The sequence below is a fragment of the Alexandromys fortis genome, unplaced genomic scaffold (genome assembly GCF_014885135.2).
Source record: "Alexandromys fortis isolate MF-2015 unplaced genomic scaffold, M_Fortis_MF-2015_v1.1 scaffold_58, whole genome shotgun sequence".
Lineage (NCBI taxonomy): Eukaryota > Metazoa > Chordata > Mammalia > Rodentia > Cricetidae > Alexandromys > Alexandromys fortis.
This window is the reverse complement of record NW_026067940.1, coordinates 380,127-403,572: the sequence shown is the minus strand read 5'-3', so window position 1 is coordinate 403,572 and position 23,446 is coordinate 380,127. Positions and strand designations below refer to the sequence as shown.

Sequence of the window (23,446 nt, the reverse complement as noted above, 5' to 3'; positions counted from 1 at the left end):
TAAATGAATTATATGTTTGCTACTAGTTCCCTTTGATTAAATACCGTAAACTGTTTTACTATGTATATAATAATCACTATATACATATTTTATTCATATACTATTATATATCACATATTATTATAGAAATATTTCATAAAACATGCACCTGGCATGTTGCTTTATGTTAGCTGACATGCATGTGTCCATTCGCGAGACATTTGGAGGAAATCTGAATGCTCTGGCGAGTATGATACATTCAAATGCCATTTCTTCTGATGTGACGCACACAGCACACTCAGCTCAACTACCAAACACTGATTAATGGAAAACATAAGGTGCGGATCCAGGCTGCTAGTTTCCATCAACTCTGACGGTATGCACATTGCAACACTCGTAGGTATTGTTTTCACTCCTGAAAACACGGGGATACTTTGCTTTGTGGCAACTATGAGGGGAGACGGAGGAAATGTCTGGGCCTTGGAAGGCTTTCAGCCAATATAGATGACACCTGCTTTCAATGATGGGCCCGTTTTCCTTTTGTTTATTCAATAAACAGGTCCCCGGCAAAGTACAAAATAAATGGCCTGTCTTACCACTAACCCGTCCATCTCCTGCATTTAAACAAATGCTCGGGCAAATGCCAGTCGCTCATACTCACAACTTTCCAGCTGCATTATGCAGGTTTGCACATCCATTGGGAAATTCTTGAGATCCATCGGACACGACAGGGTTAATGTCAATCTGAAAGGATAAAAGGAATTCTGTTAAAGGTCGACTCTTTCCCATGGACACATGAATATTTTACTGCCCAGAGACAACAATTTTTGTGTTGATAGTGATGAAAGCTGTGCAGATGAAATTTTCTTCAGTTTCAGAATGCTATTCATTCTGGCATGACTATGTATTTATACATTAATCAGGTTTTTTGTCAGGAAAGATAAGAAGTATCATTGCAAATATAACATTCTGCACGTTTACTTATTTATTTGTTTATTAATTTCCCCCTTAGAGTTGAGTAGAAATGCCCAGAAGACAGGCATTTCTTCCCAAAAGTGGTGCCCAGAAGATAAAACTAAATGTGGATTCTGCAGAATTGCCAAATGTCGAAAGGTGCATTTCATTTAAAATCATATTACTGAAAGTTAAGAGGTCAGTGTATAGAGGAAAGTAAAGTTCTAAATGTGGAAAACTGGGGTATGGAGAAATAATCCGATATGACAGTTCTGGTCACTTTCGCAGCTCTCTCTGGGACGGTGGCACTGCCTAGAGGGGCAGTGAGTAGAGAAAATCTGAACAACTTGACTTGTTGGTGAATAGAGTGTCATTGAGCACAGCAAATCTGAAGAACTTGAATGTTTGTTAGCAGAGTAAGTAGTGTCTGCTGCTTCTGGCTTAGACATCCCCTCAGGTCCTATAGGAGTCAGGAAATAGTTCTACAGTATCATGGCATAGTATTATGCTCACCAAACCATATTCTGGTTTTTATTCACAGCAAGGCAATGCAAAAGGTCTACACCAGCATCCTGCCCTTGCAAAGAGACCTCCTGCACTCCCAGAGACTTAACAAGTATGTTCCATATGAGCCTTACAAATATATGTATTTGTGTGTATGTATGCATATATGTATACATTCTACATTGTATATATGTTGAGACATATATGTACATATTGAAACTAGATTGCTGAGGTGTCTTCCATTTTTTTTCCCAAAATTTGTAGCATGTGAAACTGGGAGGGATTTTAAAAAAGGGAGGTCCTGATGCATGGTCAATATTCTTCAAAGTTCTTTGTGAGAAACCCTACTCAGCTACATTGATTAGTTTCTTCATCAATGTCCATTGTACTAGTGAGTATGCCAAGAGGACAGTTTATGTGAGCATTGTGACCTAAGGCATATTACTCCAACCCCCCCTAAAGAATAGCTTTCTCATCTCTAAAATAATGACAATTATACCTACTGGAAAATTGAAGTGTAGTATCATGAGTTGTTGTGTGGGCTTCTCTTAGCTAAGTGTTTGACACATAGGAAATTCTGAATACTCCTTGAATTTTAATGATTGACTGTTGTCTCCCTCATATTCCCGTCCTCAAAATTCTAATGAGTGGGCAAAAGATGAATTAATTAAATCATACATGAGAATTACTTATAGTATAACAAAAATAACTACCAATCTAACAAATATAACTATAATCTCGAAAACAGCATTTTTATATAGACTACAGACATGAAGTTATAATGACATATAGTTTCCAGGGACTATCTTGCTGACATAGGTCCAATTAGCAGAGTCTGGGAGACATAAATGGTTAGACAAATGGGGCTGCTGGATTCTTAAGAGTTCCAGAAGGATTATTGGGTAATTCATTGAAGTTAGGGTCCTTAGCAAGGTAAAATAATCAGAGGGCTTGATATTCAAAAGCTGTGCCTTTTCTGGTCTTTTCTAGTTAAGTAATAGAATGTATTTACACATACTCTCTTTCAAAGGCAGTTTTAGAGCTCGGTGAACAAGATGTTCCCTGCCTTGTGAAAGGGTTTCTCCGGAGAGAATACACATGCACATTCTGAAATTCACGCACACTCATTTCCCAAATATCCAAGGCCCTCGCCGGCCAATTTCTGGCGCTGACTTGCAGACTGCTCTGACCTTTTGTGAGGAAGTAGAAAGTGTTCTCAGATTCCTCTCCACACTCTGCCCATGCATGCGTTGTCAAATTTATATCCTGGCTCTTTCTCTGGCTTAAGACAGGAGCCGTTACATAATGCCAATACGGGGGGGGGGGAGTTCAAAGGAATTATTTGGCAAAGCAAAAAGGTTTCCATAAAACCTGTTGCAAAAACATATCCTATACGAACCTACTTTTTTTTTTGACTTTGCTTTCTTTTATTTAATGTAAAATATTATTGATTAAACGAAACCCAGATTGTCAAACAAGTGCCAGCTGGTTGCAATATTTAATTTGTTTATCGAAATACGACATGCAAATTAAAGATGTGTTCTGACCACATCAAAGTTCAGCTCAGTACAGAGGCAATGACTCATGTTCTGTTTTGGACATGAATGACTACTTGTTTAAGGAGGACACTAAGTCCTCTTTCTGAGACAAGATACGTAAACAGGATATGCACTTCCTACTGCCCCCCTAAGAAGTCTTGGATTACAGAAATAGTCATTTTCAAACGGCTGACTCATCTTTGAAAATCATTGGCTTCTTTAAAATTTACACTTACACTTACATTCATCCAAACCTATTACATTGGTTTTCTGAGACTTGTGGTGGTGGCAGAAGTATTCCTGCTGCTTGCTTTCCCCTAATAATAAATTCCATTATTTCTGACTCAGGAATTTTGTGTTTTCAGAAATCATTAAATGGAGACAGGTTAACTTTATAAGCAGTATAAAATACAATTTGAAACTTAAATCTTGAAGCACATGTCTGACTCCAAACCCCTCATCCAAAATGCAAGCTATTTAAACATTTTTAGCATAATCCATAGATAAGATATGAAATTTGAAATAGTTCTGTAAGCATAAAATCCAGTCACACCAAGGATGGAGAGTTGGCTCGGTGATTAGGAGAATTAATGTTCTTTCAAAGGACTTGGGTTTGGTTTCCAGAACCTACATGGTACCTTGTAGCTATCCATAACTCCAGGGGATCTGACACATGCTTATGACTTCTGCAGGTCCTTGCCAGATGTGCTATGCATATACATACATACAGACAAAATACTTATACACTTAAAATAAGTAAATCTAAAAATATATTTCTTTAATTTGAACCATTTCTTCATCCATTCATATCTCAGTTCTACTTCTTCAGTGTTAGTCTTTCTTCAGCTATCTGTCTCTTATTTCTATTAATTTATCTATGCTATTATAAAATGATTGTATGTGCTATTTAATACTTGAAATAGTCTGTTTAACATTCTATAGGGGAAATGTAACATTTTTAAAAACCTTACAACATATTCTCTGCATATTTAGTTTCCCACCAAGCCCAAAAGGTCCTTGTAGTTAAGCAAATATCACACAATTACATGTGAGGAGTCTGTGATTAATGTGTGTGGTATGGTTGGTAATTTGCATAATTACTGCTATTGCATAGTGCTTTTTCCTTGCTATTAATTAGTGTCTCATGTTGACTGTCTTTACACTTTTGTATTCTTAGGGCTCCTTCAAATTCTACTAGGTTTCATTGCTCCTTGTTCCTTCTTAGTGGCTGAACACAACAGGGTATCTGCTTATGCTGCTTCAATGGAAAGTCTACCCTTTAGTTTGTTCTTCCTTAAAACTCATATTTAAGTGTCATTACTGATTTTTACATTCTTCTGCCATCTAATTGGTTCTCTCTCTCCCTCTTTCTCCTCTTTCTCTCTCTCTGTGTGTGTGTATGCATGCACGCATGTGCTTTGATTCTACTTTCTTGGATGTTTCCTCTGTTTTACCTAATTTCCCCCACTGCTTCCTCTTTTTTAAAAGAGATTTATTTATTTATTATGTAAATAATATTCTGCCTCCATGTATGCCTGCACTCCAGAAGAGGGCGCCAGATCTCATTACAGATGGTTGTGAACCACCATGTGATTGCTGGGAATTGAACTCAGAACCTCTGGAAGAGCAGCCACTGCTCTTAATACCTGAACCCTCTCTTCAGCACCCCACTGCTTGCTCTTATAGTGTGTTAATGTCTTTAATTTTTCATTCCTGGAAGTATTACTTTATAAATGCAAATGTATTTGTCCAGAGAATTTTAAATTGCTCTATTTTTTTCTACCTTTCTTCAGTCATGTTTTTGTTAGTTTTTCTTTTATTTTTGTATTTTTTTTCTCTTTCTCTGTATTTGTTTCTCTGGTCTCTTGCCCTAAAAAATGACAAGATATTTTCAAATGGCTGTTTTTGGGACTGAGAAACTAAAAGTGATTTGGGGTACAACTAAAGAGAGATGCTCATGGAGTATTGTTCATAGCTCTATGATGATACGGTAGTACATCTGCCAGCATCCGTGGCTATAGGATGATATGGCAAAGCATCTGCCATCATCCATAGCTATAGGATGATCCAACAACACATCTGTCAGCATCAATAGCTCATTGATAGCCCTTTTCCCTAGGGAAGCGAAGTTCCACCAGAAATATAATTATCACTAGAAGTGTTTCATAGTGACTTTTTGAATGTTAGTGCTCATCAAGCTCTGTAACTATTTCCTTTACAATCTCATTACATTCTCCTTGGTTTGATGTCTCTTGAGAATTACAAGAGGATGTTATATCTTTGCTCTTGAAATTCCTGAAAACACCTCTTGTTCTTTTCTATCCTGCTTCTGCCCAGGTCTAAAGACAAAACAAGAAATTCTTGATTGAAGAGTATGGGGTGAGGAAGTCAGGGTAGGAGGTTCCCTGTTTTTACTAAAAGTTTAAATCCATTCTCAGTTTTTCATTTTAGCTCTTCGCTATCCTTCAATTTTTAAAGTTCTACTCACCTAAAATCCCCCCAAATTTAAAGATCTTAATTATTTTCTGCCTTCTGCTGTTTTCCACTTGCCTTGTGTTCTACCATCTCTGCCGAAGTCAGTTCTCACATTCATTTCCAAGCTTCCTAGACAATGTTCTTCCCACACGTCTGTTGTTAATTTGTTGTCTATTCGTTTCAACTTCCTGTGTACTAATGCCATCTTTCCTCGTTATTCAGTTCAGTTCAGGGTCTTAGTGAGACTTAAAGAGGAAATGCAGATGTCTGCTCAAGTTCCCTCAGTTGCACTTGCCAGGACCTCATGCCTTCTTAAAACAGGCAGGGAAGTCCAATTTCCCATGAAACAGCCTGAATGCTCTGTTTGCAAACTGGACAAGATCTGTTTTCTAATACAGTTTTCTTTTTCTATCAAAGAAACTGAAAATTTGGAGCATTTGAGGATTTCAAAGTTCTGTGAAATATCCAAAATCAACTCACGAAATTGTTTTTTGTTTGATCATTTGATTCAGGATACAGGAATGACTATGAACCAAAGGACCATCTGTTTCATCTAAATTCATACTGAAAGATAAAAGAAAAATTTCTAATCATTCCATAGCCTTTTTCCAAATGTTAAAAGAAATACAAGCTACCTATAAGGGATGGTCCCATTTACAAAAGAAATACATCCATCATCATTCCTCTGTCTTTAGCAAAGTCCTCAGGCATTTAGAAGTGACACAATGACAAGGTCTTGAAAATTATGTAGAAATTCTCTTTTAAATAAATGCTGATACCTTTAGCATAATCATTTTTACTGAAGGAATTGTTTTGCTCTTAAAATTATATAACAGCGCTGTTTTATTGGATGAATATTCAGAAAGGGCAGACTTAATTGATATAAGCCTTCAAGACATCATATCGCTATCAAAAGTTCCTCCTCACAAGAAGAACTCCAGTTTATTTTTAATAATGTGGGAATACGTGAGAGCATAGCTCTTATTTTTAATTAACATTTTTTTTAACTTTCGGTGTATTTATTGGGGGAGCGTTCCACGCATGCCATGAAACACATGTGGAAGTCAGACAACAAGTTTCAGGAGTTGGTCTTTTTCTTTCAGCATATGGGTTCTAGGAATCAAACACATGTCATCAGATGTTCTGGAATGTTCCTTAACCCATTGAGCCATCTTGCTAGCTCCATAGTTCATTTCTTTATATTGACATTTTTCCAGCTCCAATAAGATTGCATATAAATACCCATAATCATATTGGATACATTTCACACACACACACACACACACACACACACACACACACACACACTCAGAGATGTGCTCACACACATAGAATATTTCAGTTCTTCCAAATGAAATAGTCAGCACATTCTAATTTTACAAAAAAATGATCGTTACATGGTACCCGGTGTTATATATAATAAAGAAACATTACTTAAAAATATAATTTGTGCATGTACATGGATGCCCGTGCAAATGAGTATCCCATGACACACAAATGAAGGGAAACTCACAGGAGTCATTGTCTCCTACCACCTTGGGGACTGAACTCAAGCTGCTAGTGTGGACAGCTAACATCCTCCCCTGATGAATCATCTCACCAACTCTGGTGATACGATGTTTCTTAATTACCTGTAGATACGTTAAAAAATTTAGCAGAAAATAAAATGTTATAGTTGACAAAGTTATGTACATGTTTTGAAATGTTGGAGATTGTACTCTATCATTCTATCATTGATCATTTTTAATAAATTTATGAGCTTTCCCTTCAAAGTTCTTGCATAGCTCTATGTACATAATCATGTGTTGATTAAAATGGAGGTAAATTTTAAGAAAGGTATCATGGACTGATTTTATCCTTGTGTAAACATCCCAGAATATCCTTGAATAAGCCTATTAATAGATGGTCTAGCGTAATGCACATCTAGTGTACACAATACATGTGCTGCACTTTTACACAGCGGGGCTGTGCTTTAGACTGTTAACGCCACCATTAGCACAAACAAAAGAATAGTGTATTTTGTGGTAATCTTGCAATGGTTATAATGCCACTTGATGGAAGAAAATTTTGGACTCATTACTGTAATTTGTTTTAATCATTTAATTTAATTTGTGCACTGATACATGTGTGCGGGCATGTTTGTGAGTGTGTGCGCACTTGTGAGGATAGCTGTGTAGCGACCAAAGGACAATCCCAGTTGGTTGCTCCTCCTAAGCTTCAGCTACCATCCCCCCTTACTTTTTCTTTCATTCTCTTCCTTCTTTTCTTTGGGCCTACAAATCACCATGTAGGCTTTGCTAACCAACAACAAGACCCCCAGACCTGACTGTTTACATCTTCCTAGCACAGGAGATATATGTAAAATATTTAATAATATGAACATATCACTGTGTTCAGCCAAATTCTTTCTTAAAATTTATTTTATTTATTATTTTGTGGCTCTGAATATTTGTCTTCATGCACTTTTGTGAATCACATGTGTGTCTGCTGCCCACGGAGGCTAGACAAGGTTGCTGGATCCGATGGAACTGTAGATAAGGATAATTGTGAGCCACCGTGTTGCTTCTGGGACTGAACCTGGGACCTCTGGAAGAGCAGTCAGAGCTCTTAACTGCTGAACTATCTCTCCAGCTCCTCAGCCATGAATTAATTAATTAATGAACATGCAAGCTACTTTGTGGTTGGTACCACAAGAAGTACATTTGTATGCAAAAGAACATTAATAAGAACAACAAAACTGTTACAGAAAAGGAGTTATTTTATGCTTAAAGCCTATATACAAAGTCTAACTTTATTTACATTTAAAAACACATTACTATTGATACAACTGTTTTAACACAGCACATCAGGTTAAGTACGGCATATTTCTCTTGTGAGAAAGACAACATGAATTCTGTCCTTGACCTTTTTATTAACCACAGCTAAGAAAATAACAGTAGAATACTGTATTCTACAATAATTGATATATTTTGGAATACTTAAAATGTGAAGCTGATTAATTGTATCCTTGTAAATAGCTATTTTCCTTATTTATGGACCATGTTCCAGTTTGATATTTATTGACTTACCAAAGTTGAGTGATTTCTGGAGCACAGATCTTTCAATTGCCCCTGTGAATCCTGGTAACTTGTTTAATAAACATCACTGACTTGTGCAGTTTTTTTTTTTATTAATTCTTTTTGGCTCTTTTTTTGGGGGGAGCACACCACCCAGCTTACAAATATACATAGAGACTTATTATTACTTATGAATGCCCGGCCTTAGTTTGGCTTGTTTCTAGCCAGCTTTTCTTAAATTAACCCATCTACCATTTGTCTCTGGGATTTTTCCTCTTCTTACTTCTGTATATCTTACTTTCACTCTTACTCTGTGCTTAGCTGTGCGACTGTGTGGCTGGCCCCTCAGGTCCTCTTTTGTTACTATTTTTTTTTCTCATAAATAAAGCTTGCCTAGAGATCACAGAAGTCTGAAGGTCTGTACAGACAGAAGGAAGTGATAGGCAGGATGGAGAGAGGAGCTTGGCCCTTTTTGGTCTGAGGAGTCAGAGAGGTAAGAGGCAACTGTGGCTGGTCCTTTATGACTCTGATCTTTCAGCTGTTATCCCGATATCTGACTCCAGGTTTTTATTATTAAGACTAATCAGGACTGGGATTCACTCCTTGCCTTTTCTCTTTCCTTGATATCTCCTCTTTCAGATTTCTCTTCCTATTTATTCTCTTGGCCTGCCAACCCCACCTCTCTTTTCTCCTGCCTTTCTATTGGTCATTTAGCTCTTTATTAGACCAATCAGGTATTTTAGAGAGGTATAGTAGCACAGCCTAACAGTGTTAAACAAATACAATATAAAAGAATGCAAGACATCTTTGTATCATTAACAAATGTTCCACAACATAAACAAATGTAACATGTCTTAAATTAATATTACACAACAGACTTGTTAAGATAGATTTTTGGAATCTGTACTGTGCCGGGGTTAGAGACTTATAAATGTTCTTATTAATTAGATATATTTGGAATATCACATATTAGAACTCAAGTGAAACAATAAGTTTTCCCCAAATTTCAAAACTATGTTAGTTTGTATAAACAAAGAAAAAAAAAAACCAAGCCTAATTTTTCTAAAACTGGCCATTTAAGTTTGTGCTTACCTTATTGAGTAAAGGACATTTCCGTTTTTGAAAATTCTCAGCAGCTTGTTATCTGTGGTGACTTCATGAAAGTTCGCCCCCTTCTCATTAGCAAAGAACAAGTCGGGTTTCCAAATGGAGTCCAACATGGAGGGGTCCAGGTCTAAGGAATCGTCAGGATATTCGCTGTATGCCAGACGAGGGTCATTCCATTTCTGACGAAGAAAAATGTTTACTCTGTAATCCTGAGAGAGAGAAAGGGGAGATGAGAAGAGAAATAAAAAGAGGCTTTAGGAAGTATACTGAACCAGTGTCTGTCACTGTAGCTTCACCAGTTGTGCATGGAGAACTACATGGAATATCTAAATGAAGGACAAGAGTGTGAAACTACAGCAATGTTTTACTGTTTGACTGTGTTTTTGGAGACCCTCAAGTCATCCAAGAAAAGAAAAAAATAGCAGATAATGAGAGTTCAGCACACTTTGTTTATCCCTTTCAAATTTTATTTTCCGATTTGTCATATTGAAATATTAAATAGTAGTTAGACATTTGATGCCAAACATTTTCTCCATCTCTCCTACTTTTAGAAACATTTCTTCTAGATATCTAAGAAGATTCAGAGTTATATTGTTTTCTGAAAGCTTTCTATTATACAAAAATAACAATGTATACTATTAGAGTAATAAAACACAATTTTACTTTTGCTTTAGAGGCAAAATATGCAGCCTTTGTAGATAGGCTTGGAATTTACCATGTAGACCAGGCTGTCCCAGAACTCATAGAGATGTGTCTGTCTCTATCTCCTCAGTTCTGGTATTAAATGTGTGTGCCACTATTTCTGGTATAAAACAACTGTTTAATATTTAATAATTTTGTTAAATATGACAAGTCTTATAAAATAAGCAATTTAGGAAAACCAAAGTGATGTGGGAGTGTCATATATCAATCTGTTGATTTCATTGGTTAAGCAATAAAGAAACTGCTTGGCCCTGATAGGTTAAAAGATAGGTGGGAGGAGTAAACAGAACAGAATGCTGGGAGAAAGAGGAAGTGACCTGAGAGACGCCATGCTCCCCTCTCCTGGGCAGACGCGATAGCTCTGCTCTCTGAGGCAGACACAATGAAACAAGCCGCCAGGTCAGACATGCTGAATCTTTCTGGGTAAGACTGATGCTACACAGATTATTAGAGATGGGTTGATCAGGATATGAGAATTAGCCTGTAAGGGCTAGAGTTAATGGGCCAAGCAGTGTTTAAAAGAATACAGTGTCCATGTAATTATTTCAGGGCATAAGCTAGCAGGCAGCCGGGGTGCTGGGGACGCAGCCCCGCTGCTCCTATTACAACACTAAAGAATATATGTGAGAATTAAAAGAGTAATACTGGCTAATTCCAGCAATATTTTAAGTGGGTATTTTTAGGGACATTTTCCAATTCCACTTTTTAAAGATAATTTCAAAAGTAAAGTCCACATTCTCAATCAAAATTTAGTTTGGTGCATTCGTGACTATGTGTCTGCATGTGCATAGTATATAAAATATTGTATAGCACATTTTTTTGTTTTGGCATTTTGAGCCAAGTTGACTTCCCCCTTACTATGCAGCCAAGGATGATCTTGGACTGCTAATTTTTATGCCTCCACTGATCTTGGGAGAAAAAAAAAATAAAGCTCCAGGTGTTCCTGACCATGCCCCATGATGTGGAGTTTTATTATTCATTTTCTCCTTGCATTTTTGAACTGGGTAAATCTATAGACTTCATTACATGTGATTTATACATGTGTTTGAGAAATGTTTCAGTTATCTGGAAAATACTAGAGATATACAGTGGAACTGAAACCCAACAATTTTCTTATTTCATTAATATCAAATATGGTAAGCAAGCCACCAAAAGAGACTTCTCCTGAACTTTTGGACTTTGTCATTTAAGCAAGTCAAGTTCACAATCTAATCGGTATTTGGGCACCAATACTACTTCCCTCCAACTGCAACTAACCTTACATACCAGACTTTCCCTCCTCTGCCTGCCAGATGTTCCCTGCACCTCGTCTGCCTCTTCTTGTGACTGTATTTGACCATCTCAAAAAAGAATATAAGCACCGCTAAATGTTTGACATTTAGCAATAGGAATACATAACTTTTTGAAAATTTTCCAAAATTTCTTTGGAATATGTTAACCCCCTTTTCCATCTCCCTCAGATTTATCCTCCTTCGATACACATCAGACTTTGTGTCCTCTTTTTATTCTTAAATCCATGAGTTCCAGTTCATGCTGCCCATATGTTCTCAGGTGTGTGGCCTTCCATGGGAGTGTTTCCATTGACCATGAGCTACTTACAGTCTAAAGGAAACATCCCTCTCCCAGTAGCTTCTGAGCGAGGAATGATGGAACTTTGTCTCCATATTACCTTTCCATTCTGTTATTGGTCTGCCTTGGTATTATGCAGATTTTGTGCTTAGTGACAAGGTCATTTTTAATATGCATATGTATGTATATATTTTTCTTATCTTCAAAATACTTCTGGTATTAATATTGATAGATATATCATTTTAATTAAAAAGGATATGGTATTTCAATAGAAATTCAAAATTCATAGACAAATTGAAAAATAATCCGGAATTCTTCTTGTCTTAAGGTGTCTTATCCAAAGTTGCTAGCTAAGTTAAAAATGTAACCAGAAAATGAATTTGTCAAAGAAATAAGAATAAATACTACCTCACTCAAATACTCAACTACTTTTCTAGACCTTTGCAATTCTGAAGCACCTTACAGAATAAAATCTGCATATTACAAAGCGTAGAACACTAACACTCAATGGTGGCATAATTGCTTCTAACATTCTCTGTAATATCCCCCATGTTGTCTGCACCATCTGCTCCAGGAGCATCCATAGGGAAATTAGTCGTCTGGGACCACTGATTCTGAAATAATGGCTCATTGGAAAACCCTTGTTCATTCCTCAGTTACTAAACCAATACGAAAGAAAAGCCATTTTATACCAACTATTTGGAGTCTTTGAAAGGTTATTTAAAAACTCCTCCTGAGTTCCTCTTCATTATCCATATGTTTATTCTGTTTGAAAAGGTCAGAATAGTTTCTAAATTACCAAAAAAAACTATAAAGGAATATAATTTTGTACCAATTTGGAAAACAAAAAAAAATGATTAGAACATAAGATGTGTTAAACTGACAGAAATGTATTCGTTATACCATTCAGTAACCTCGTAGCGTAAAGATTGAAAACTGCAGACAAAGATCACGTCTCAATCCTTACACTCTCACATCAGAATTGCTGGAAAGGCAAGCATATTTTCATGAAAACACTTTCAAAATTTAGATGTTTGTTTCAATAAGTTGAGTTCCTTTAATTTGGCCAGTCTTACTTTTGTAAAGAAACACAGTATTTTTAGCTGCTGGATATCAATGAAAAATAATGATTACTGTTGCTCTTTGGTTTCAAGATGAAAGAACCTCTCTTAATGTGTGCCTAGCAGCAATCCACATGTTCTCACTATTTTACTATCTTCTTCTACCACACTTGCCAACTTACACTCTTATTCAGTTTCTTTTTACTTGCACACTTTCCTTCTTTATGATGACCTGGATAAACAGGCAGACTATAGTCTCACAGCCAGTTATACTAATAGACCGGTGGGTAGGGATTAAAAACATTTCAACTTCCCATACTCTGCTTCTATCCCCCCCACACTATATTTATGTTGCACTAAGCAGGAAAACAAGCAAGAGTTCTCCTGGCTTAGACATTGTAGAAGTGAAACTCCTCCTGCTATTACTACTTCCATTCAAAACTCCAAATCTGCATCTGAAATTTTACTCTCTCCAAATTAGAGCAAGTTATTTCACTTAACTGTACTGTTACTTGATGGGAATCACAAATACATGTCAAAATGAATGGAACCATCTATTCATGATGTTCATTTGCAATATGTATTTTACATTATGTGAGCATCATCTGCTTGTCATTTTAGGACTTCTATTAAAAAAATATCTTCCCCAACCAGAATACATAACTCAAATTATAGAAGTCATTAACAATTGGGGGCAATAAAGTCTTCAAAGCATAACTTGTTTTCTTTCAGCACTAAAAATATCCTTCACCATTCTTAGAATTCTGAAAATTCCTTCCAGCTAATACTTAACAACTTTTTGAAGAGGCCAAAAGGCACTCAGTACTTTAAAGATGGATAATATCATCACTGAACATCATTTTGATGACCTTCCACCCTGTGAGTTTTCTGGATTATCTTCTCTAACCTGTGATACATACAATATGTGTTAAAAATATATTGTCAGATGCAAATAGGATTGCCATTGGTGGCATTCCATACTTTAATAATATTGTGTAGCCAGCACAACTATTCAGTTCCATACTATTTTGTCACCCACGAAGGAAAATCTGTACCCACTATGCAGTCTCTTATCCCTGCTCCCAACAACGAATATCCAGTACTCTGCTCTCAAACTCTATAGACTCTGTACTGGGCACTTCAGGTCATGGGTGTGATGCAGACTGTGACCCTTGGTGTCTAGGTTCTTTCACTTAGTATAATGTTTACAGAATCTGTAACGTGTATTTAGGAATATAGAAATCATGTTTACTTTATTAAAAACTAAAGTATCTCATTGATAGAATTCTACGTAAAGTTGACATACACTCTAAAGATATGCACAGTTTTATAATTGAATTATATGTACATGCTCTCACAATGTACACAAACATGTATATGTATGCATATATGTGCATAGATTTGTGCATGTATTCCATCATAAACCAAGCAGTCATCATAAGGGATTAAAGCAGTATTATTAGCTGATGATGTAAACTGTTTTCAAACATGAGTCTACCAGCTTCATAACATAATCTTGTATAGAAGATTGGGATTCTATTTAAGCGTGTAAGCAACAACCAGCTCGATCTCACCTGTATCACCCACATAGTTGATGGTAGCAATGTGTAACAGTCATAGTGACACTCTTTATTTTGACAAATTAGGTTTCATTAATACCATGTTAATATTTCACCAGTAACTAACCAAGGAAGATTTCTTTGAGTCTATGAAAAATAAAAATTTAGCAAATATAATTATGAAAACCAGATCACTGGGGTTTACTGGCCAGCAGCCTACTCTACTCAACAGGTTCATTAGAGAATTTGACTCTAAAATCAACATAGGCAGCACCTGAGAAATGATTTTCAAATTAATCTCTGGCTTCATGTGTACATGTAGACACCCCCCCACACACACACACACTACCCAGGTTTTGGTATATATATGCATATTTTCAAAATGTAATTGATTATTACACTTTCCTCCAAAACTTCAATGTTCCCTTAAGACAGCAGCTTTGTGTTTGGGGGAAACACATAGTTTAGTAAGCATGAACAAAGGCATAGATATTATTGACAAACACTTTTTGCTATAAATAAAATTTTAGACACACAAATAAAATATTCTAGTGATTATTTTGAATATTTTCAAGTAGTTTTACCCTCTATGCCTTCTTCACTTATAAAAGTACAAACTATAGTTTACACTTCTAAATCTGAAGTCTTTTTTTTTTGTCCAGGGGAATTTTATAATTAATGAGAGCTTAAATGGTAGAACCATTTACTCTGCGCTATTATGAGCTGAAGATTAATAAACAAATGTTCCATTTAGCCAAAATTTTAGAGAGTTAAACGTTGTTTGAGACAAAATTAAACTGTTTTGCACTTGTTTTCTTCTGAGCAATTCGGGTAATTCTTTAGAAGCTGTGTATTGATTTGGACATTGGCCAAGAAGCTGTGTGGCGGCTGCTCATTGTACTATACAGATGCCGAGGAATTAACTTCTTTTTAGAAAATATTATTGTATGCGGCAGCCTGACTTAAATAGTTCTGGAGAATAGCAGATAAAATATTTCGCTGCTTCTGAGTCAAATGATGTGAATGTTTAAAAACGTGTTTACAATTTACTGTTGCCTAAACAGTATCTAAACAATCTACAAAAATTCAGAACTAAAGGGGAAAAGTAATGAATCACTAGATATTCTATTTCCTGAGTACATGACACCATTAGCATTAATAGTTCTATATTTTCTTTATTTGAGACTATGGAGACAATTTTTTTTAAATATTTTTTGAATTCAAAATGTTTCTATATTTCTCCTTTCCCAATCCTCCCTCAACCTCCTTCTATGTACCCCACCTTGATAACTTTCAAATTCGTGGATATTTTTATTTATTTATTTATATGACATATTTTAGATTTGAATGTAAGGTGTCAATTGAATGCGATGTAAAGATATATTGCCAAACGGTGGTATGTTTTCATCTTTCGTATTTGTCTCTGCTAATCTGGGTCATCTTTTAGTTGGATACAGTGTGCAAATGTTAGTACAAGTGCATGTAAATTCTAGGATGGGTTTAGCCCAACACTGATGCTAAAGTTTTGAGAGACATGTAAGTACCACTCTTCTATTTCCATACGCTGCTTTTGCCTGACCTATTTCCAAATTAGTGGCTACATTCTTTTCTCTCTAAAATTAGCTTGGTGTTTCCACCTGGCTGTTTTCCTAAGATGAAAGTTATTTTAACTGATTAAATTCCCACAGATTGGGAGCGTTCAGTTGCTTTACTAATGCCACATGACAGGCATGCATTAAACCTGAGATCTTGTCATGTCCCTTCAGGCTACAGACTAACTCAGCACGGAGTGCCTTGTGCAGGTGACGTTGTCTCAAAAGCAAGGTGTCTTGTGTGGAAGCAGATTATTTGCTGTTAGGTACCATGTCCATCCCGCTCACGAAATACCACTGTGTGACCTTTTCTGACACCATGTCGAAAAGGCCCTGCAGCATGTCTTTCTTGCTTACAGAGGATCATTTATTTATTTTTGGTGATTTGGGAGCAATATTCTGTTGAGAAATGTTTTTCTGTAGTAGTGATGTCTTGGTGTTCCAGCGCTCTTTAATGACGAGTCTAGAATTGTATCTCCTCACCGTGCTTTTTGCAACTTCTAAGAACAGATTTTAAATTATATTAAATAAACTCCTACCTTCAACTTTCAACAAAATCATTTATTTTTCCCAGATACCCAGAAAGATTGATGATATGTATATAGTCTTAGCATTCTTTGTGAAAACAGTGATTTAAAAAATAATAACAAAGCAATGGTGGAAATCCAAGTGTCTCAAAATACAAATATCTCGACCTTTTTATTTAAATATCAAAATGAGAAGACAACAATATTCTTTGTGCCGGGCGGTGGTGGCACACGCCTTTAATCCCAGCACTAGGGAGGCAGAGGCAGGCGGATCTCAGTGAGTTTGAGGCCAGCCTGGTCTAGAAGAGCTAGTTCCAGGACAGGAACCAAAAACTACGGAGAAACCCTGTCTCAAAAAAAAAAAAAAAACAAAAAACAAAAACAAAAACAAACAAAAAAAAAAACAATATTCTTTATTAGGAAGCTTATAAGCTAAGAGTGAATAAGTGGGTTCAGTGTTTATGTGCATACTGACAAGGGGCTTGCTTAATTCATTTGGTGTTAGAAGAACGCATTGTTCTTTGCTTTAATAAGCTATTTTGAGAAATAAGATTTGAAGAGTAAAGGCAATAAAACTCGCTTCAAGGGCTGAATTCTTCAGAATGAATTAAGCTTTAGAACATATTCCTCCACGACCAAGGTACTAAAAAATGTCAAGGGCAAATAATTTAGCCCTGATAAGTAATGAGAAATAGAAGGCCCATAAAGGAAAGAAGATTGAAAAAGCAGATTGCCCGCATTCAGACGCAAACCGTTACTCGGCTTTTGTAGTGGATAATACTTCAAAACCCATGGCCAAATTTAAGAGGAAAAAAATGTTCCTTTCTTTCATATGTTTTCTTTTGCTTTCTTGTTTTGAGTTGAAAGGGACGTAGGCAGAAATTCAGACTTATAATACGAATTAAATAATTCAAATCTTATTTCTTAAAATAGCTTATTAAAACACTGAACAATGCATTCTTCAAACAACAAATAAATTAAGTGAGCCCCTTGTCAATGCAATGAACCCTGAGCCCACCGATTCAACCTTAGTTTCTCAGGTTCCTAAGAGTATTGCTGTCTTCCTGTTGGTTTATTGTGAAGTTTCATTTTTATAGCGCATAGATGATACCTTGTAACGCCTGTCTTACAACATCCCCTCACCTTCCTCAGGAAGACAGAAATAAATGCTTCTGGAATGTGATGCCATCAAAATGAGCTCCAAAATCTTAAAGATAGTAGCGCCAATACTGGAGAGATAGAAGTTGTGCACTTCCCCACTTTGCATAAAGTTCAATCCCGGATATCACAAAGGCGAGCAAACTCGTTAACCAGCTAGTGACGGCTGTGCATGCTAGTGCCATGGATAACATTCTGTTGTCTGTAGTGCCGGGTTACCATAGGGGAACTGCCTATAAGCTTATAGTGTCTGATGGCAGATGTTTGGTAATAGGGTCAGTAGACTTGAAATATATGAAGAGTTCGTTATAAAAAAAATTCTACTTGTTCTGAATAACTCAGTTAATATGAGGATCTACAAGCAGTAGAGACAGATCATTATTAAATTGTAAATTTTACTGCTAGGTAGGTTTATCTTCTAATTATTCAAATAACACTTTAAAACATCCCAGGCAAGACATGCATTTCCCAGATCCATCTATGGTTGTTCCTTTGCCAAATTTACAACTTAAAAAAAAAATCCAAAAGCTAGTGTTCTTAGAATAAACAAAACTATAAAAAGGAGAGCAGTAAATAAAATGTTACAATGGTCCCAAGGCTGAAAGTCCCACCTGCTGCTAATTACCCATGACAGTGAGATAGCAACACAAGCCAAGTGACCCACTGTCCCTGGAGGGCACTTAGGGAGTTCCATATCTGCAGTCATGCTAAACTTTGTGTTTTAGTCCTTATCAAATAGCGTGGATTCACTAACCAAATGGCCTGCCTTCATCAGCTCCCTGCTGCCTAACTCCACCAGTGGGCATGCATCCAACCTTCTCCCTCTCCCCTGCTGTCCCTTCTGATCTTCCATTAGTATATACAGTAGAGTATCTTCACGCCCCTATGCCATGGCTTGTTTTCAGCTTCTCAGAGCAGCTCAGTCTCAACCAATAGGTGCCCCTCTCAAGACAGCCCTAAGTTGTAGTTCTCTGAGAGATAAGAGATTTGTTTTCTCCATTTCTCATCTGATATATAGCAAGCGTCATCATCACATTAAACCATTTGACTGCATTCAAGGTTATTGAGAACTGGAGAGTCATTGTGTAGCTGACGGCTAAACAGTTGTAACTAGAACTACCTGGATTTCCCTGTGTTTGTGGCTCAGTTTCCCCTCTCAAGGGTAGGAGCTGCTCTCTTGTTGCTGTTTTTATGATTCTCTATGAAGTTCTTTTGTTTATCTCTTTAGATTATCATCTCTCCTTTGTTACTCTTAGTCTTCTCATTTTTGGAGATGCTCAGAGATTTTAATCCAACTTCTTTCACTGTGGACAGCCGTCAGTGGAGAGATGTGTAACTGATAAAAGTACATTGAATAAGAAACGATGTGCTCAGCCGTGAACACAGCATCTTTATGAATGTCACCTACAACCTCCACTAGCAACAAAGCTCAGGGGGTATCCCAGAAAAGGAGATAGAAAAAAATGGTCAGAGCTAGATGATGGGCAGGGGATTGCTGTGAAATGCTGTCTTCTGAGCATGGCATGACCATCACAGCAACTGTGGTTACCTACACAAGACAGACAAAATCCTGGCACAGATGGTATAGGTCATATCCAGGATCTACTCTATACTGAAGAACTATTGGCAATGAGTAGTTGCTGGGGGTAGGAGAGCAATTCTTTATAAAAGATAAGGCAATGGATAATTTTACATGCTCTAGTGCATGGCTGCACACTGATTCACAAACTGGCACTGATTCACAAACGAGATTTAGAGAATTATCAAGAAAAGGGGAAAAAAAAGTCATGAATTTGAGGGGAGGTCTGATGTGGTTGGAGAGGGAAAGAAGGAAGAGATGGGATTTTATTTCATTGCATACATAAAAGAAATTATCAAAAATTAAAAAAAAATTAGAAAATTACTCATACTGACTTTATTGTCATTGGGAAAACAAAGAATAATCTTTGCAGGGAATATTTTAAAAGTAATTTTTATCAAATATTTAAAAATATGATTTAATAATGCTTACATGAGTGAAATAAAAGAATAAAATATCACCCAATATAAATGAAATAAAACTTTTTTCTTGTACCAGTATGGGAAAAAGTCTGAAAGTAGTTTGAATGTATCACAAGTCAATGCAGATGTCAATTTGCTTACATGCAAAACTTGAAAAATAACATCTGAAAAAAGATACATCAGTATAATAACAAAATAGAAAATTTAACTTGGCTTTCACCATACATCTACTAATAATTTTGAAAATATATGGAGAAATAACATTATATTACTTCCTTCTCATAATATTAATTGTCATTGCTCATCCAATTTACCATGGAACACAGATAGATTAGTTGGTGCTAACTATACTTATGAATACCACACAAATATATATTCTGGAGGTTGGAAATCTAGCAAGGTGATAGAATATTTTCCTAACATTTGTGAGGCCATGATCATAACTACCACCATCAAATCATTACTGTTGAATACTCAATCTCAAGAAATACAAGTTATTCTCTAGAGAGCAGAAATTTAACTTTTAGTGGTTTAGAAAAATCATCCTTTTAAGAAATACTCACACAAAAAAAGAAATACTCACAGTAGATACATAAATATGTGTTGTAAACAAGGCGTTAAAATCTCACGGGGAAGTAAACTAATAGAAAAACCTATGTAAGGGCCTCTGGAGGGAGGCGTAATGAAAAAACAGTGCTAAAATCATCACCTTAGGGAAACTAAAGCAAAGCAGAGATACAAAAATATGTTTATTAATTTATTTGTTCATGTCTGCTGTTAAGTCTTGATTAAGAATTTTAATCTAAGCAGCATTGGATGAAGTATAGCAATTATCTTTATATCTAGCTAAAATGAAATGAAGAGTAAAATATAGTTAGAGTTGGAGTTTTTAGTCTACTGAAGCTATTTCTTGAAATGCTTATTTAAAACTTACAGACTGTAATTCAGCAAATGATTATAAAAAAAAAAAAAAAACTTCAGTGAGTAAAAAGCCTGAAAGAAGCTGGTGTGTATAATAAATAACTGTAAAAGTCAGGTGGAAAAGTAAAAACACAACCTAGGGCTGAAAGAAGAGGTCCACAGGAGAAATGGGTTAAACCTATCTTATTGCCTCTGATGGGGTCTGCTTGTTTTTGCAAACAGCTGTGGTAGAGAGTCCTAAAGCAAAGCTTCTTTGGAAGAACAAAGGTGATCAAAGGAGAGAGAGAAGAAGGGAGAGAGAGAGAGAGAGAGAGAGAGAGAGAGAGAGAGAGAGAGAGAGAGAGAGAGAGAGGAATATTTTGTTGCTCAAAGGTCTGGAGAGAATTTCTAGGTACATTTCTTGTCTCAGGGATAAAAATAATGTTCCATTCAACTCAACAGACGAAGTAAATGAGGTCACAAATGAAGGTTGTTCAGGATTTATTTGTGAATAATTGATGTATCTATTTAATATTTCTAGACATATGTTAATAAGTTCTTTTTTTGTTGGATTGAGCCCTTTAATACTACTTTGTGACAGGATTATTTGTCTTATGATTAAACTACACTCTGGAGTGTTGGCAATGTTCCACAACAACTAAAGAATAATTTAAAAAGGATTGCCCGGATTATAGTACTACTTTACTGCGTTACTGAAACTATTATTTTTCATGTTCTCCATAGGGCAAAGGGTTTATTCTTTTAAATCTCTTCAAAGAATTTTGAAGCAAAATGTTTCATTTTCTTTCATTGTAAAACTAATTTCCATGTACTAAGTTCCTTTTAAAGAGATAAAGTAGGGATGAGGAGGGAGATCCTATCTAGTGGGAAGCTCCCATTTTTTTATTGGTGTACTTGGCAATGCATAGTGGTGCAGACCCAGGTTTTTGACACACTGGCTCGTTTTGAGCCCTTCCGATACCAAGTTAGCTGGACTTTTGTTTTGTAGCCAATCTAGACAGATACAGTTGGGTTACAACTGAAAAAGTTGCCACCAATCAGTGCGATAGTGAGCGCTTCAAGGCTTCAGTATTAACTTTCCCTTCTGCATCTGCCAGATGCAGTTAGTAGTAGAGGAACAAGTGATCTTGCTTGTCACATACTTCACATTAACTGCAGTGCAAAGTGACAAGCTTTGACTGCTCCCAATCATTTTAGAGAACATGGTCTCCAATCTTACTTTATCGTTGGCAGTTAAAATGATATTTGTAGGATATTATTTCAGCATTTCACTATCTCTAAGAACACAGAGATGAATTCCAGGAACTGTTCCATGAGATCGAGAGATCCTGTCATTTTTGTGGCATTTGTCCATCAAGAGAAGGAATTTAACTGATCTGGTAGCTAATAGTTATTTGCCAAGCCCCCCCTCTAAAGAGATCTACATGGAGACAATACCATCATTGCAAATCCAGATTAGAGACAAATGAATATAAGTGACATGTATCTTTACATTTACACTGAAGAATTCATCACAAAACTTTCAAATCTATAAATACTATGTAATTAACTTTTTAATCTACAGATCATAAGGAAACTCCAGAAAGACAAAGGTCTAAAAGATAGACATCACAGAGATGAGGATCTGAAGTTGCCCTACTCTTTATACTTTTACTGTCTGAGTCATCAGCATCTTTTGTCTTTGTCACATTTTTTCTCCTATTATTAAAAAAATGCTTTTAAACAATTTGTTTGTTTAACAACACTATACTCTCTCTAAACAGTTGTGGATCATAATATTCCTTACAGGATATCTAACATAAGAGAAAGATCTTCAGAGAGTTTCTTTTTGAGAAATGATGGTTTATGCAATGTTTTGTGGATGAATATATTGAGCTGAGATTTATTTGTAAACTTGATAAGGGTCACTAAGGTGGGCAACAATCTCATACATCTATTTTCTTCAACTATTCCCATAAATGCACCTATTTCTTGTTGATGCTTAGAAACCACAGTTCAGAACACATTCGTGATGCCTGTCACTGGTTACTCATACATGGAATTAAAAGTACTCCAGACCAAAGCTATTACTATATTTGGGATGGCTTCAGTACTATAAAAGTAATACTGTGAGGTCAAGATGTTAACAGATCCATTATTAATATTAAAAGGCTATCTATTTGCTTCTAGGCAACTCCCAAAAGAAGTGAAATGAGTCATTTAATCTGTTAATGTAACATAGGATTGCTCTGTGAATGCTATAACAGCACTCATCAAAAGAGAGAATGCCTTTAAGTGAACCTCACTCATCGGCAATGGATTTGAAGGACCGAGAAGTCATTTCTGGCAAAAGTTACAAAAGAACAGAAAAAGGCTTCTTTTAAGTTGAGCACATTTCCTTACCCTTTCCATGAAAAATATGTTATAGTGAATTTCTCTTTAATGTCTCACATTTAAAAAAGCATTCTTGTATCACCATTAACCCCGCAGAGTCTATTTTCTGAACATATTTATTTCTTCATTGAAAATAATGAAATTATCTTTGCATCAAGATAGTTGAAAAACAAATTCTTTTTAAGGAAATACTGAATTATACAGGAAGAGAGATGAAAAAAGACAAGTGCGTTTAAACATTATTAACCCACGTTCTATTTATTGTGAAATGAAACATTTAACTCACATTTCAGGGACAACAGAATCGATTTAACACTACCATTGAGACACAGAACTGTCGAAATACAGAAATGACAAAAGGAAAATTGTC

General features: G+C 36.0%; 1 protein-coding gene across 2 annotated transcripts in view; it reads right to left on the bottom strand.

Annotated features, from left to right (window-relative positions):
* Glra3 (glycine receptor alpha 3) overlaps positions 1 to 23,446 on the bottom strand; it is a 126,750-nt gene that overhangs the window by 46,835 nt on the left and 56,469 nt on the right. For both annotated transcript variants that reach the window (XM_050147817.1, XM_050147818.1), the window contains exons 4-5: positions 9,599 to 9,822; positions 641 to 723 (exon numbers count right to left, since the gene is read on the bottom strand). In XM_050147817.1, coding sequence (XP_050003774.1) covers positions 641 to 723; positions 9,599 to 9,822 — 307 coding nt within the window. The remainder of the gene's footprint in view (positions 1 to 640; positions 724 to 9,598; positions 9,823 to 23,446) is intronic.